Below are 13702 nucleotides of genomic sequence, written 5' to 3' on the forward strand. Positions count from 1 at the left end.
TGAATTTTGACTGAAATTTTAGCTTGTGACAATCTGTTGTTATCAGATCCTGAAATTGATGCTCAGTCTGAGTTTGATGTTAATAGTTTAGAAGGAGAAAATAAAGGCATTACTAGCTTGAACAGCAGTTTTGAAGCAGAAACTGAAGCTGACATAATTGAAGCAGCATCAGCTGATCCATCTGCATGGACTACAAAATCTCACTGCAGCAAGGAACTATATCCATTTACTGGTACATTTGGTATGACATTTCAGTTAGATGATGATGATGATGCAGAAAAGATAGACTGTTTAAAGCTTTATATTAATGATGAATTGGTTGCAATCATTGTACAAGAAACAAATTGGTACACTGAACAGTACAAAGCCAAACACACAATGATGCTGAGATCTTGAGTTCTTGCTTGGGAGCCTACAAAAGGTGATTAGATACCTGTATTTTTTACCTTTTTGTATTTTAAAGGCATTATTCACAAGCCTGAAATTGCACAAAAGTTTATTCACCACCCACTGCTTCAGACACCATTTTTCTACGAAACTATGACTGAAACAAAATTCATGCTGCAACATAAATTTTTGCACTTTGCAAACAACGAGTCTTATATTGGAGGAAGTGGGACACCAGCAAAACTTTTTAAGTTGAAACCAGTGATGGACATATTTCACATGAAATGCAAAGAACTGTACATACCTGAGAGAGACATATTCTTTGAAGAATACTAAAATACTAAATTTGACAGTATTCAGTTAAAATAATTCCTATTGAGTGAGAGTTTAACCACTGGTATGTCCCTGGTTAAAGGGTTAAGCAATGTTTTTTTTTTTTGCATGTTGCCTAATCAACATACAAAATAATTTTCATTTTAAGATTAAAAATACTTTCATGCATCAGAAAATTTTCAAATTTCGCATGTGAAATCTTTATAATGTCTAGATAGTTATCAAATGTTTCTTAAGAAAAAACTTACACTTTCTCAAATGAACTTCTGTATGGGTTTGGAAGTTTTGACTATTCTTGTAACCATAATGAAAAATTAGGAAATAAATATAAATTATGCTTCTTTTGTTCTAGAATGACAACAAATTATAACACAAAAACCATTTTAAATAGCTTAAATTTCATTACAATATACATTTACATTTGTTATTTTTATTATATTGACCTTTCAGCCATGCCTGGCTCACAATAATTTATAAAATTACCTTGTCTTGGCTATGTTTAATTAAGTAGACAGGTATTATGTAATATAAGTCACATTTCAATTATCATACATTGCATGTGTATATAGATTAATATTATTTAGAAATAAGTTATTAAACTAATGTTTCTTAAAATATAGAACAGTAAATAAAGAGGAAAAGCAAACAATTATTTCTTCTAGCTAGAACCTTTGTACTTGGTTTCTGTTTGATGTAAGTTGCTAAGCCTTTTAAAATTAGGCAAATAGAGGAAATGAAATCATTTTTTTAGGTTTCATACAGTTGAATAACCAAAAGACATAAATTACTGCATCAGTACCACAGAATTCCACTATAATTTATAAAGCTTAGTAACTAAGTTGTATTTCAGTCTAAGAAAATATGAAATTTTGAGCAGATTAAAACATCATCTACTTGCTTGAAATCATGGTTTGAAAGAATGAGGTAGCCTCCTAATACATTAAAATGGCTGAAAAAAAACATTAGGGAGACAATCTGAAATTTTCATTGGTTATTCACCTGTCATGTACTGAAATAAGTGTATGTAAGGGACAGTATCCAAAAATGAACTGTGTTTAATCCAGTAAATATAGCAGTATTTCAGTTTCAAAAAAAGATAGAATACTCTTATTTTATATTTAAGCTTGTCAATACTAGTAATTTGAGTTCATAATTCTAACAAAACTATAGACTTAGTATTTTGATGTTAAAAATTTCTAATCTGAACCAGTGCTCCATTCAACATACCACATGACACACAAATATTGATGTTTAACTGTGTTTTTTAATATTTACTTTTAAATTAAGAAATTGAATAATGTATAAACTTAAAATTTGAATTAAAATCTACAAACCTAAATTTATTTACGTAAATTAATGAAATGGTAGTTCAATAAAATTTTGAATGTGAGTTAATAAACATAACATGGTCTTTGACTCATAACCTGTCTGGAAAGTGTTAAAATTATAATTCATTCTGAGGTTTAAAAAAAAACATTGTTGAAACATTCAATTGGAAGACTAGAAATTTATAAGGAAAATATTTTCTTTATTTTTGTTATAGTATATTTGATGGGAAATATTTAAATTGTATTTTATGAAGTTTTTATATGTTACTTTTGATGCTTTATAGCCTGAAGCGCTTGAGGAAACTGAGATAATAATATTGATTTAATGAAGAAAATTTTGTAGCTATGTATATTAAAAAAAACAACAACAAATTTTATGTATTTTGTTTGGAAATTTCGCACAAAGCTACTCGAGGGCTATCTGTGCTAGCGGTCCCTAATTTAGCAGTGTAAGACTAGAGGGAAGGCAGCTAGTCATCACCACCCACCGCCAACTCTTGGGCTACTCTTTACCAACGAATAGTGGGATTGACCGTCACATTATACACCCCCACGGCTGGGAGGGCGAGCATGTTTAGCGCGACGCGGGCGCGAACCCGCGACCCTCGGATTACGAGTCGCACGCCTTACGCGCTAGGCCATGCCGGGCCGATTTTTTTTTTTTTTTTTTTATGTATATATATATATACTGAGATTGGGACATTGATGTGATCCTACACTCCCTTACTGTACATCCATTTGAACCACTTTCCTCATGTTCCATGTTTCACCAAAATATATTTCCTTTTTCTCTTAGCCTGTGGACGTTGAAGGTTGGATTTGTTTGCTGTGAACATTTTACTTAGCCCTTATCACATTACCTATCTTCTCCTTCAAGATCATCATGCATGATGATTTGCATGAGAGAAATGTTGGAGTTTTGCAATTTCAATATGGGGAAGCAGAAAGCTTGTAGCATGTGTAAAGAAAAAGTTCACATGTAGATGGCAGCACTAAATAGGAAGGAATAGCTAATTATGTGAAAGAGGTACATATGTACTTGTAAAAAATACATTTTCTGTATAGGAGCATTATAACTGTTGAAAAATTCTTTACTTACTTTGTTGAATGATACTGAAGTTTCTATGGAAGTTATCCATAATATACTTAGGTATATCTAAAATATCCACCAAAACCTCTGAAATCCTATTTATGGCTCTCAATTAAAATTTAAAATAATTGATAAAGTATTTTTCAAACATCACTCTTTGTTTTTCATTGTAATTACACATGTGTGTGTGTATATGTTTGTACATGGCAAAAACATTTCTTTCTATATAGTGATATATTTGTGACATTTCCAGCTGATAATAAAGTAAACTGAATTATAATCTGAGTGCCAGGTAATTATTAGACTTTAAGTACATCAATATGTTTTCTTTTTCATTTCAGGCTTGGCCACAATGTTTCAACGTTTTCTTTGTTTTCTTTGTAACTTTAACAAACTTTCCTGCAGTACTAGCCAATATTCAGGCCAGCAGCCATGATTTCTTCATTTCCTGTAAGTAGAAAAAATGCTCAGATTTTGCAGCAGTATTAAGTGTCCATGATTTAGCATAGCAAATAAGATGTATTAGGCTTAACAGTAGTAACATCCAAAACAAACTGATCTTCAGATTTTATAATGGTATAAAATGCCTAAGGTGATGAAACATAAAAAAATGATTTATTGTTATAACTGGAAAAACATCTTAGTGTTGTAGAATGTTAAAGTGCAAATAATAATGTTGAAGAGATTATAATTCAAGTAATTCTAATGTTTATCTAAATAACACTAATTATAAAGAATATAAAAATAAACATGTCTAGTGAAAACCTCATTTTGAGGAGGATATATACAGGATATGTTGTGTCTAAACAACGTTATAATACTTATGTTGGATGCTCTTCAGATCTGAATTATGGCCACAATGTTTCAACGTTTTCTTTGTAACTTTAACAAACTTTCCTGTAGTACTAGCCAATATTCAGGCCAGCAGCCGTGATTTCTTCATTTCCTGTAAGTAGAAAAAATGCTCAGATTTTGCAGCAGTATCAAATGTCCATGATTTAGCTATTATGATTTAGTTATTAGTTATTAATTTAGTTATTAAGTTGAAGGCAGCTGTTACTACGGCATTTGGAACAATAACCCCTGATATGTTGAGGAAAATGTCTCACAGAACATGGCATTGCATAATATTATGCAGTGAGAATGAGGGACAGCACACAGATACACTGGATACATAAGATATATGGATGGGTAGGGACTTACGGGCTACCCTGTATATATATATTATTCGTCCAAAATAACTGAATTGTTCCAAAAATTATAAACAGTCAAAAATAATGAAATTGCATTCTCTAAAAATGCTTTTTCTAGTTGATACTGTTAAAATTTGCAAGAAAACAAAGATGTTACTGTATCTGTATAAGAATTTAAATAATCTGAATGTTTTTGAAATTAAAGGTGAAAGTGACTTAGTTATGTGGGTTTGACTTCCAAATAAATTCAGGTTGTGTTAGCTGGCACCCAAGATTGAAAATCATTGTTTTAACACTCCAGAATTATATATCTGTTAAATACATGATTTATTCAGGCATATTTGTTTTCTTCAACCTTAGTGTTTATATTTGCATACAGTACATAATTGTCATTTTGAATTTAATCTTGATAACAGATAAAATTACTCTGTCACTGATAGAATTTTATAAAATATCTTAGTATCTTGAATGCAAATTAATACGTTTTTAATCACTAAGAATGCATGTGTATGGATATCTAAGACACTATATACATATATAGTTCATGTTAAATTAGGTGCATGTATATAGAAATAACACGTGTTTTTGTGTATTTTTGTCTTCAGTATTATTTCATTCTATATTTTTATAACTGAGAAATTTAAGACACTGCATTGAAAAAATTTACAACTATTTTATAAAACTTCCATTTCCAAGGGGAATTTCTTTTTTAGTACTGTAATGAAATTCTTTAACTCAAGTATGGTAAACAAATAACACTGTTATATGTGCAACACAAGTATAGCAGAGATTTCTGCAGAATCCTGTCATTAGCTAGCATTTTGTTTGACTAATTCGTTATTGGTGGTTTTTCATTTGCTTAAAATATCACTTACACATTCACATTTTTAGAGCTATAGATGCAAGTTTACTGACATGATTAAACAATTAAGAACTTATTCAATGACCATCCAATCTACAGTATGTGATGTTTACCTGTGTAATGTATGCTAATCTCCCAAAAATGCCATAAAACTGCAAGTGATTATTTGGAGACATACCTCAGTGTGCCTCAAATAAACAATACCTTGTGTTGTATTAAAAAAAAGAATATATGATGTACTTGTAAAAAAACGTTTACTTCAGAATGAGGTATAATGTTGATCAGAGATTTATTAGCAAACCTTTTGGACCTTTATACACTGCTGGCGAAAATCTTAAGGCCAATGAACATAAAGAAAAAATATGCATTTTGTGTTGTTAGACTGAGCTGCATTCTGCATCTGTAAGGGCCTTAATCTGGTTTGATGATTGGCTGGTGTCTTGCTGGACAACCCATCGAATCTTCCTGCTCAATGCTGGCAAAATTTTCTTGAGCTGACCACTTAAAATTCTCATTCCGTATCCCTCAGGGTCTTTTAAGAAATTTGCAACAGCAGGTTTACTACACCCAATCTCACCAGTGATGGCACGATGAGAGAGACCTTGCTTTTGCAGCTCGACAATTCTGCCACGTTCAAACTCTGTCAACGTTTTAGCCTTTGCCATGTTTTTACCCAATGTAACACAGGAGATGTCAGTGGGAGATGTTGACAACGCTAATGCTTGAACACAAATGACTAAATTTTGTTACGTGTTTACTGATTAACGCTTTGTTTCAGTATGGTCTTAAACTTTTGACCAGCTAGTATTTAGGCTAATTTCATAGTGTTCACATTTTTCCTATTAAATGCTAAAAACGTTTTTACAACTTGGAATAACATTCCAGCCAGCCTTCTGCAAATGCTTATATTGATCATGCCAAAGTGAATGTTTGCAGTTATCCTCAATGATGGCCGTGCAACTCACTACTGATACTTCTTGTTGGGCATTTTCTACCCTGTTTAGAACTTCTTTTTGTATGGCCTTAAGCTTTTGACCAGCTAGTATATTTAGGCTAATTTCATAGTTTTCACATTTTCCCTATTAAATGCTGAAAAAGTTTTTTATTTTTATTTTCCCTTTTCTTATTTTCATCTTTCGAAGCTCTACTCAAATAAGTGGTTGAGTCTAACAAAGCAAAATGCATATTTTGTTCATTAGCCTTAAGATTTTGGCCAGCAGTGTGTGTTAATTCTGAAGTTTTCATAGAACTACCTATGTGTATTTGTTATTTTAAAGCTTTAAATTGTGGTATTTTATCATTTTTTTACCTTTCGGTTTTGGGAGTAAGAAAGATTTTTTTGTCATAGTAATGAATTTTTACATATTTGTTTGAGATAGTTGTTTAAGAAGGTTAATTCTAATTAGAAATAATATTGATCTTTGAATATTATTCTTCATGTAAGCTTAAAAAATGTGTTTGTATGTGTGAAGATGAGTCAGTTTTAAATGCTCTTTGAGTATCTGTTGTTCCTATAACTGTAACTGTATTTTGTTGTTATTGCTGTTTTGAAATAAATTATTTGGAAGATCAAATGGAATTTTCTAGTATTAGCTATAAATAAATAATTATGTTTGCTTCTAAATAAACTATTTCCATGTACAAATGATTTGTATTTTTATATATTTTTTGTAATTTGTTACACTTCAAAGTTAAACTTTAAACAAATTGTTCTTATCTATATTTTTACATTGTTTTATTTAGACTTATGTTATTTTATTACATGCTCCATTTAAAGCCACATACTTTGCTCCTGTTTGTTGCTTCTTATGCTTCAACTTATTTGCCATGATTGGTAACATCTTTCCCAACTGGATTACGTGGGTGAGTACTGTTTCTAAATCTATTTATTTGTAATAATTATTTACACTAGTTGATCAGGTCAGTTAACCTGGAGTACTTGTGTAAGTATTACCTGTACTATTTACTAATCTTATTTTACAAAGAAATTTATATCTTGTTATTAACATGGATCTTTTATGTAAGTATTATTACTACACCAACTAGTAATCTTGTTCACCATAATAGATAACTTATTAACTTAGATCACTGGAGTAATTATTATCTATTCAGGTGTCTTGATTGTCTTCTCTTGTAAGAAGAAGAGTTGCTTTAGAGTGCTTCTTGCATGGGTGTAAATTTGATGAATATTTTGTGCAGTGAAGGCGTTATTAAATCCATTTTATGAAGCCCTTTTAGCTTTTTATGTGTTATATCCAATATTTGAAGAACGTACATCACAAGTACACGATTATTCTGTTCGTTATTTTTACTTTTTCAATCTTACGTTAATCTTTTGCTTTAATAATTCATTAACCATGTATGTTTGTTAGTGTAAGCTACCAGAAGAAGGTTTGTAAAAAAGTTAAGGCACTACTGAAGTTGACATAGTTTTCACTAACATAAAATTTACATAAGTATAATGTAGTATAGTCTTAGTTTTCCTCTTATTTCAGTCTCTTATTAGTATGCTTTCTTTATAAAATTGGGAAACAAAAATATTTTAAAAACATGCCAGTTAGAATATTTTGCATGTAATTGAGGATGATAAATAACATGCGTTATGTACGTATGTCTGTATTTAAAAAAATAGCTACTCTAGAAAGAGTAATTATAAGTAATAGATAAGAAAAACATACATTTTACTCAAAGAACATCTATTTGATGCTGATAAAGAGTTTGTAACAATAGTAGAAATTTAATTACATCTTTTCAATACATAGTTAATCATTGCTGTCACACTGTAATTTATGGTAAAAGTATCAGCTTAATACAAAATAGAATTGTCTTGAGCATTTACAATGTTATTTGTAAAGAACATTTTTTTTTTTACAATTCAAGTTTTTTGGTAATAACAGTCACAATTTAAAAAAGTAAATAGCAAAATTGATATTTAGAGGAACATTAAATAACTAAAACTACCTGATTCTTATATACCATATCTAAGCTAATTCATTTGGTAATTTTAACTGTTTTTTGCTAGCCTGGACCACGTTTCCTTTGGATTCCAGTAGTCCTAAGGGCTTTAACCATACCATATTTCATGTTTTGTAACTACAAGCCACATAAACGATCTCTTCCAGTTCTCATCCCAAATGAATGGGCCTACATTATTGTTTCTGTACTACATGGACTGAGTAGTGGTTATTACAGTAGTCTTGCTATGATGTATGCTCCACGGTATGAAGTGTTTTTAGTACTGTTTTGAAACAACATATGCTGAAATATTTATTTGACACATTGTTTAAAGTTTGTATAATGAATCTTGCATTGTGTGTGTGTGTATCTAAGATATTAAGAACCTTAAAAAAGTGTTACCAAAAATGTCAATGATTTTTAATGATTTCATGTATTAGAAGTGTTTAGTAGCATACTCCAGATGTACCATAAGAAAGTGGTACAGCAACTTCACTGTCTGTTATTATGTACCTAATGTGGTTTGTGCAACAGGACCTATCAAAGATTTTAGGAACTTGTTTTCATTTCCTCATTCCTCAAGAATGCAGGAACAGTGCATAACCATTTACAACATATAAATCATTAATTTCAACATAATTTTAAGGACTAGAAGTCTGATCAAATTAATATTTATGTATTAATATGATGTATAATAATTTTTTATCATCATGCAAAGTTAAGTAGCTAGCTGTACTTGTGGTTTTTGTGAAATATGTAAAAACATAATGTGAAATAGCTTATGCAACTGTTAACTTGCCTGTTTTAATATTTTGTTTTGTGGTGTTTTTTTTTAGAAATCATGAATATTAAAATCGAAATGAAAACATTTTATTAAAGATATATAATCAGATCAAGTACTGGAAGTCATTATAATGTGAAACATATTTACTTAATAATTAGTTTTCAAAATATACATTTAAATTCTCTTTTAAATAATTGTTTATCTACTTTCTGAAATATTTACATTATTTTATCTGACACATAATAGCTTTAACTGTTATTAATTTGTGTTAAAGCCATTTAAAATAAACTAAAATATTAATTGTTTTGATTTCCAGATGTGTTGACAGAGAGCATGCCCCTACTGCTGGAATGATGGGAGCCTTTTTCCTAATTCTAGGAATTTTCACCGGTGTCAACTTCTCTTTTTTCATCTCATGGTTGGTAGAACCTTCTGTCTAGAGATTCATAAACCTTCTTATCCATGAAACAGAGAAACCAACTCAATGTTACATCAGGAATAAAAACATTAACACTTGTAGTTCAGTTTATACAAGGAGCTGTAACTTGTCTCTACAGCTCTTGAGTTTTCAAGTCGTGATTTAATATTCCTTACAACAGCCAAATTGTTTTGTTGTTAATTTTTAGTTAAAGATCTATAAAATTAATTTTTGATGTTCTTTTCATACACATCAAGGAAGCTTAGACTGTTTTCACAATGTTTTTCTTTTTTCCAAAAGAAAAGAAGTGACTTCAGCTCTTACTTGTCAGTACAAGACTTTTTGATATAGTTATCACTGTTAATTTGTTTTAGCTATTAATGTTCTTAGACGTTATATAGTCCCTATTGATTTAGGTTATTATAGATGAAACAAAAAATTTGCATAACCTTCCATCAAATAATAGTTTTAGATCTGAACTTTTTTCATTTTTGATATAATTAAAGTTCTTTAGTGACCATTGATCATAGAATCATTTCTTAATTATATTTTAATATTTCAGTTTGATAAAAAGTTTTCAAGTTGTATTAAGGAGCACGTGCTTTTTGTTTTACATTTTGTTATTGTATGCAAGATGAAAAAAAAGAAACTATCTGTAGTCAATAAGCTTGTGGATAGTTATACATGAATATATATATATAAATCTATATCTATATAGTACATACAGATTTGTGTTCAAATTTTATTTTTATGAAAACTTTAGAAAAGTAAATAATACTTTAAATTTAACAAGCATGCAATTCTCTTGGCTTTTGATGGTAGCTGAAATTCACTAGTTGGATTGTTGTTGATATAGTCATTGCTGTAAAAATTCCCAGTGTTGTGGTTTTTGTGTTGTTGAGTAGTAGTAGTAGTAGTCATAGTAACAGTTTTATCAATTTTATTTTGTATTTTTGTTTAGTTATATATTTTTATTTTTACTAAGTAGTTTTTGTTAGTTATTTTTTCTTTAAAATATTTAATACATAATGTACAAAATAGTTAGGACTTGCAAAGTGGGAACGTGTTATTAATGTTTAAAGGCAGAAGTTCTTTTGGCAATATAATAAGATAGATTTGTTTTAATTATTTGGAAAACTGTTAATTTGTCTACAATATTTAATGTATTTTTATCATTTTTCTTTATATAATTTTAAAATTTAAGACTTGTTTTAATTATTTGGAAAACTGTTAATTTGTCTACAATATTTACTGTATTTTTATCATTTTTCTTTATATAATTTTAAAATTTTAGTTTTGGATGTAAAATTTTTCAAAACCCACAGAAAGACTTTATAGACTAGTATAATTAATATACTGTTTATTAACTCTTTTAGCTTTATGATAAAATAGTATTTTTTGTAAGTTCATAAGTATAAATTATTTACCGAAGGATGTTGGTAAGTGGTAAGTACACATTCTAAAGTTGTGTTAAAATGTTTGATCTTTAAATAGCTTTTTCCTTTTAGCTTCTCATAATTTGTTTTTATTCATAAAATTAGTTTCACAGTATTAAAGAAGACAAAGCATTCTGTATCTCTTATTTTACACCTCTCACGTTTTTTAAATAACTGTTTTATTTCAGCTGTAACAATGTAGAATTGAAAGAAAATAGCATGCTAATGTTAGAAAAATGTCTAAAAATCTTACAATAAAGTTTAAATAAAACTGTATTATTCATATTTGTGTGGTAATTTATTTCAATTAATACACAATTGTTTTGTTGTTAAGTACAAAGCTATCTATGTATCAAAACCCAATTTTCAGCACCAATAAGCTCTCAGACTTGCTGGTGAGCTAAAAATTGCTAACAAATATGTGACACATTATAATTGCCTAACGACTTCTTGTTTATAAAGGTTTTGTGTGTTTTGAATTTTGCGCAAAGCTACTTGAGGGCTATCTGTGTCAAACCTGTGACCCTCAGATTACAAATCAAGTGCCTTCTCCACTTCGCCATGCCAGGATATCTATAAAGTTTGAAAGATTACCAAGGTTTTTTTGGTTGTTTTTTTATGGTGGTGCAAGCCTGCCCTACGTTTAGAACAAGTTAGCAGTATTATCAATTTATTTTTTAATGAATATCGGAGCATAAAAAGGCATAAATAATTATATTAATTCAGCTACCATTAAAACTATTTAGTAACAAATGTTACTTGTATATGTTAGATCTCATAAAATACATGAACATTTTACTGGAAAACAAGAAAACATAAGTGTCAGTTTTGTGGGGGCTGAATTCTTTACAATAGGTTTTTGTGACTTGTTGGCTATAAATGCCAACAATAAACATACAGCACACAATCCACTTGTTTTAAACTAATATATTCAAAACAAGTTGTACTTAGAGCATTAAATAACTGTTTGCTTTTTGTCAAAGCTCACACAGGTACTTTAGAACACCCTTTGACAAAACAAATTATCCTTCTCTATCTCTGTTGTTACAATGCTACTGTGAAATTCACTTTAGATATTGACCATTATGACTAAATTAATGATCATGCAGTTTAACTTTATTTTCATTAACTTACTTCACCTTATTTTTGCATTCTGTATCTGCATGTATTTATAACATCGAACAGAAAAACCTCGTCCTCTAATGACAACAGTATTCATCTAATGAGAAAAACTTGGAAGCTTTGAGTAAGATGGCATTAACAATATTAGAAAATACCAGTACAACAATTAAACTGCATGCACAACATACAACTCTAACAGAGTTATATAACGAAATTTGTCACAACTATCAATTTTAAAATAATTGCCTTTTAACATTCTTGTCACAAAAACTAAATAATCATTAAATATTAAATTACTAAATAAATAGTAACTCTTAAACTAAACATTTCTGTACCTCCAACAATAAGCCCCTCTTTATGAAAAAATACAACATTTTTACACAATATATAAAGACTGTTTTCAGTTCATACACACAGCCTACTCATGCTGTATACACCAACTTTTCAGTCCTTCTCTTGATGGCTTCAGTGTGAAACTTGTAGTTTTGGGGATACAATGCCCACCTCATGATCCTTGCACTATTGGTATTGCACCTCTGGATGTGTGTAAATGGTTGATGGTCTATCTGGAGAATGAACTTCAACCCATACAAGTATTTCTGGAACTTTTGAATGGCAAATATGATGGCTAGACATCCTCTTTCAACTAAAGAGTAGTTTTCCTCATTACTCAACAGATGTTTAGTCACATACATTACCAGAAACAGTTCAACTTCATGTTCTTGTAGGAGTAATGCTCGAATTCCAATGTCTGAAGTACTGGCCTCAACAATGAATGGTTTGTTGAAATATAACATTCTAAGGAATGGCAAACTTATTGCCATGTTCTTTAACTACTGGAATATAATCTGCTGTGGTTATTCTCACTTCACCTTGTTAGGTAGGCATGGTCAGGTCAGCCAATGGTATAGGAACTTCAGCTAACCCCAGTAATGAGTTGCCTTGCTGCTTGGTTGTTGGTTAGATATGTCTGTTTATCCAACATAGAGCATGTTATGTGAAAAATGAAAGCATTTTATTTTAGACCTCTCCTTCCTCAGTGGTGTTATGGAAAGATTGGAGGTTTATAACACAAAAACTGGTTTCTGTACTCGTGGTGGGCACAGTATAGGTAGCCCATTGTGTAGCTTGTGAATCCAAACAAACACAATTTTAGAAAAGTAATATTCGATAAACTTTATAAGTAAGATGAGTTGAAAAATTGTACATACATATACCATTAACCCATTAAGTAAACTTGGCAAAACTGCCACATGTACGTTTTTACTTTAAACAAACATCAGAGGACCTTAGGTAAAAAAAGGAATAATTTAACGTGAAGCTGTATTGTATTACATTATCTTAGGGTTCCCAGCTTTTAATGATAATTTTACTTATTCATTTTTTCCTTGCTACGTGTATGAATTCAAAGAATTAAGCTTTAACCAGACAAATCTCAGTTACTTTGTTAAACGGTTAAGCTGTTGTTTGTCTTCAAGAAACATGGATTTTCAGAGTTGTCTCTTTTTATTTCATTGGGAATTATCAATCACGTGTGCCATTTTGGGTAAGTCTGACGCTAACTAGTTACCTAAGTAACCTAAGGTTTATCCAGCCTGAAAAACCGTTCTCATAGATAGATATTACTTCAAATCTGACTCTTCAATGATTACCCATTGTAGCAAGTTAAATAAGTTTTTCACTGTGTTTAATTAAATAAAGATTGTATATCGTGGTTATACATTTGTGTTCAGTTGTCCTTTCTTTCTTGTAATCTTCGTCAATGAATGAGAAAACATTTCAGAGTAAACATTA

The 13702-nt window shown here is 30.0% G+C and overlaps 1 protein-coding gene across 8 annotated transcripts in view; it reads left to right on the plus strand.

Moving 5' to 3' along the window:
• LOC143253602 (equilibrative nucleoside transporter 3-like) overlaps positions 1 to 11071 on the plus strand; it is a 45428-nt gene extending 34357 nt beyond the window's left edge. For all 8 annotated transcript variants that reach the window (XM_076507732.1, XM_076507742.1, XM_076507726.1 and 5 more), the window contains 4 exons: positions 3480 to 3588; positions 6971 to 7056; positions 8216 to 8412; positions 9249 to 11071. In XM_076507732.1, the coding sequence (XP_076363847.1) occupies positions 3480 to 3588; positions 6971 to 7056; positions 8216 to 8412; positions 9249 to 9372 (516 nt within the window). In that variant the 3' untranslated portion in view covers positions 9373 to 11071. The remainder of the gene's footprint in view (positions 1 to 3479; positions 3589 to 6970; positions 7057 to 8215; positions 8413 to 9248) is intronic.
• The last annotated feature ends 2631 nt before the right edge of the window (positions 11072 to 13702 follow it).

This window comes from Tachypleus tridentatus, chromosome 1 (assembly GCF_004210375.1).
Source record: "Tachypleus tridentatus isolate NWPU-2018 chromosome 1, ASM421037v1, whole genome shotgun sequence".
Classification (NCBI taxonomy): domain Eukaryota; kingdom Metazoa; phylum Arthropoda; class Merostomata; order Xiphosura; family Limulidae; genus Tachypleus; species Tachypleus tridentatus.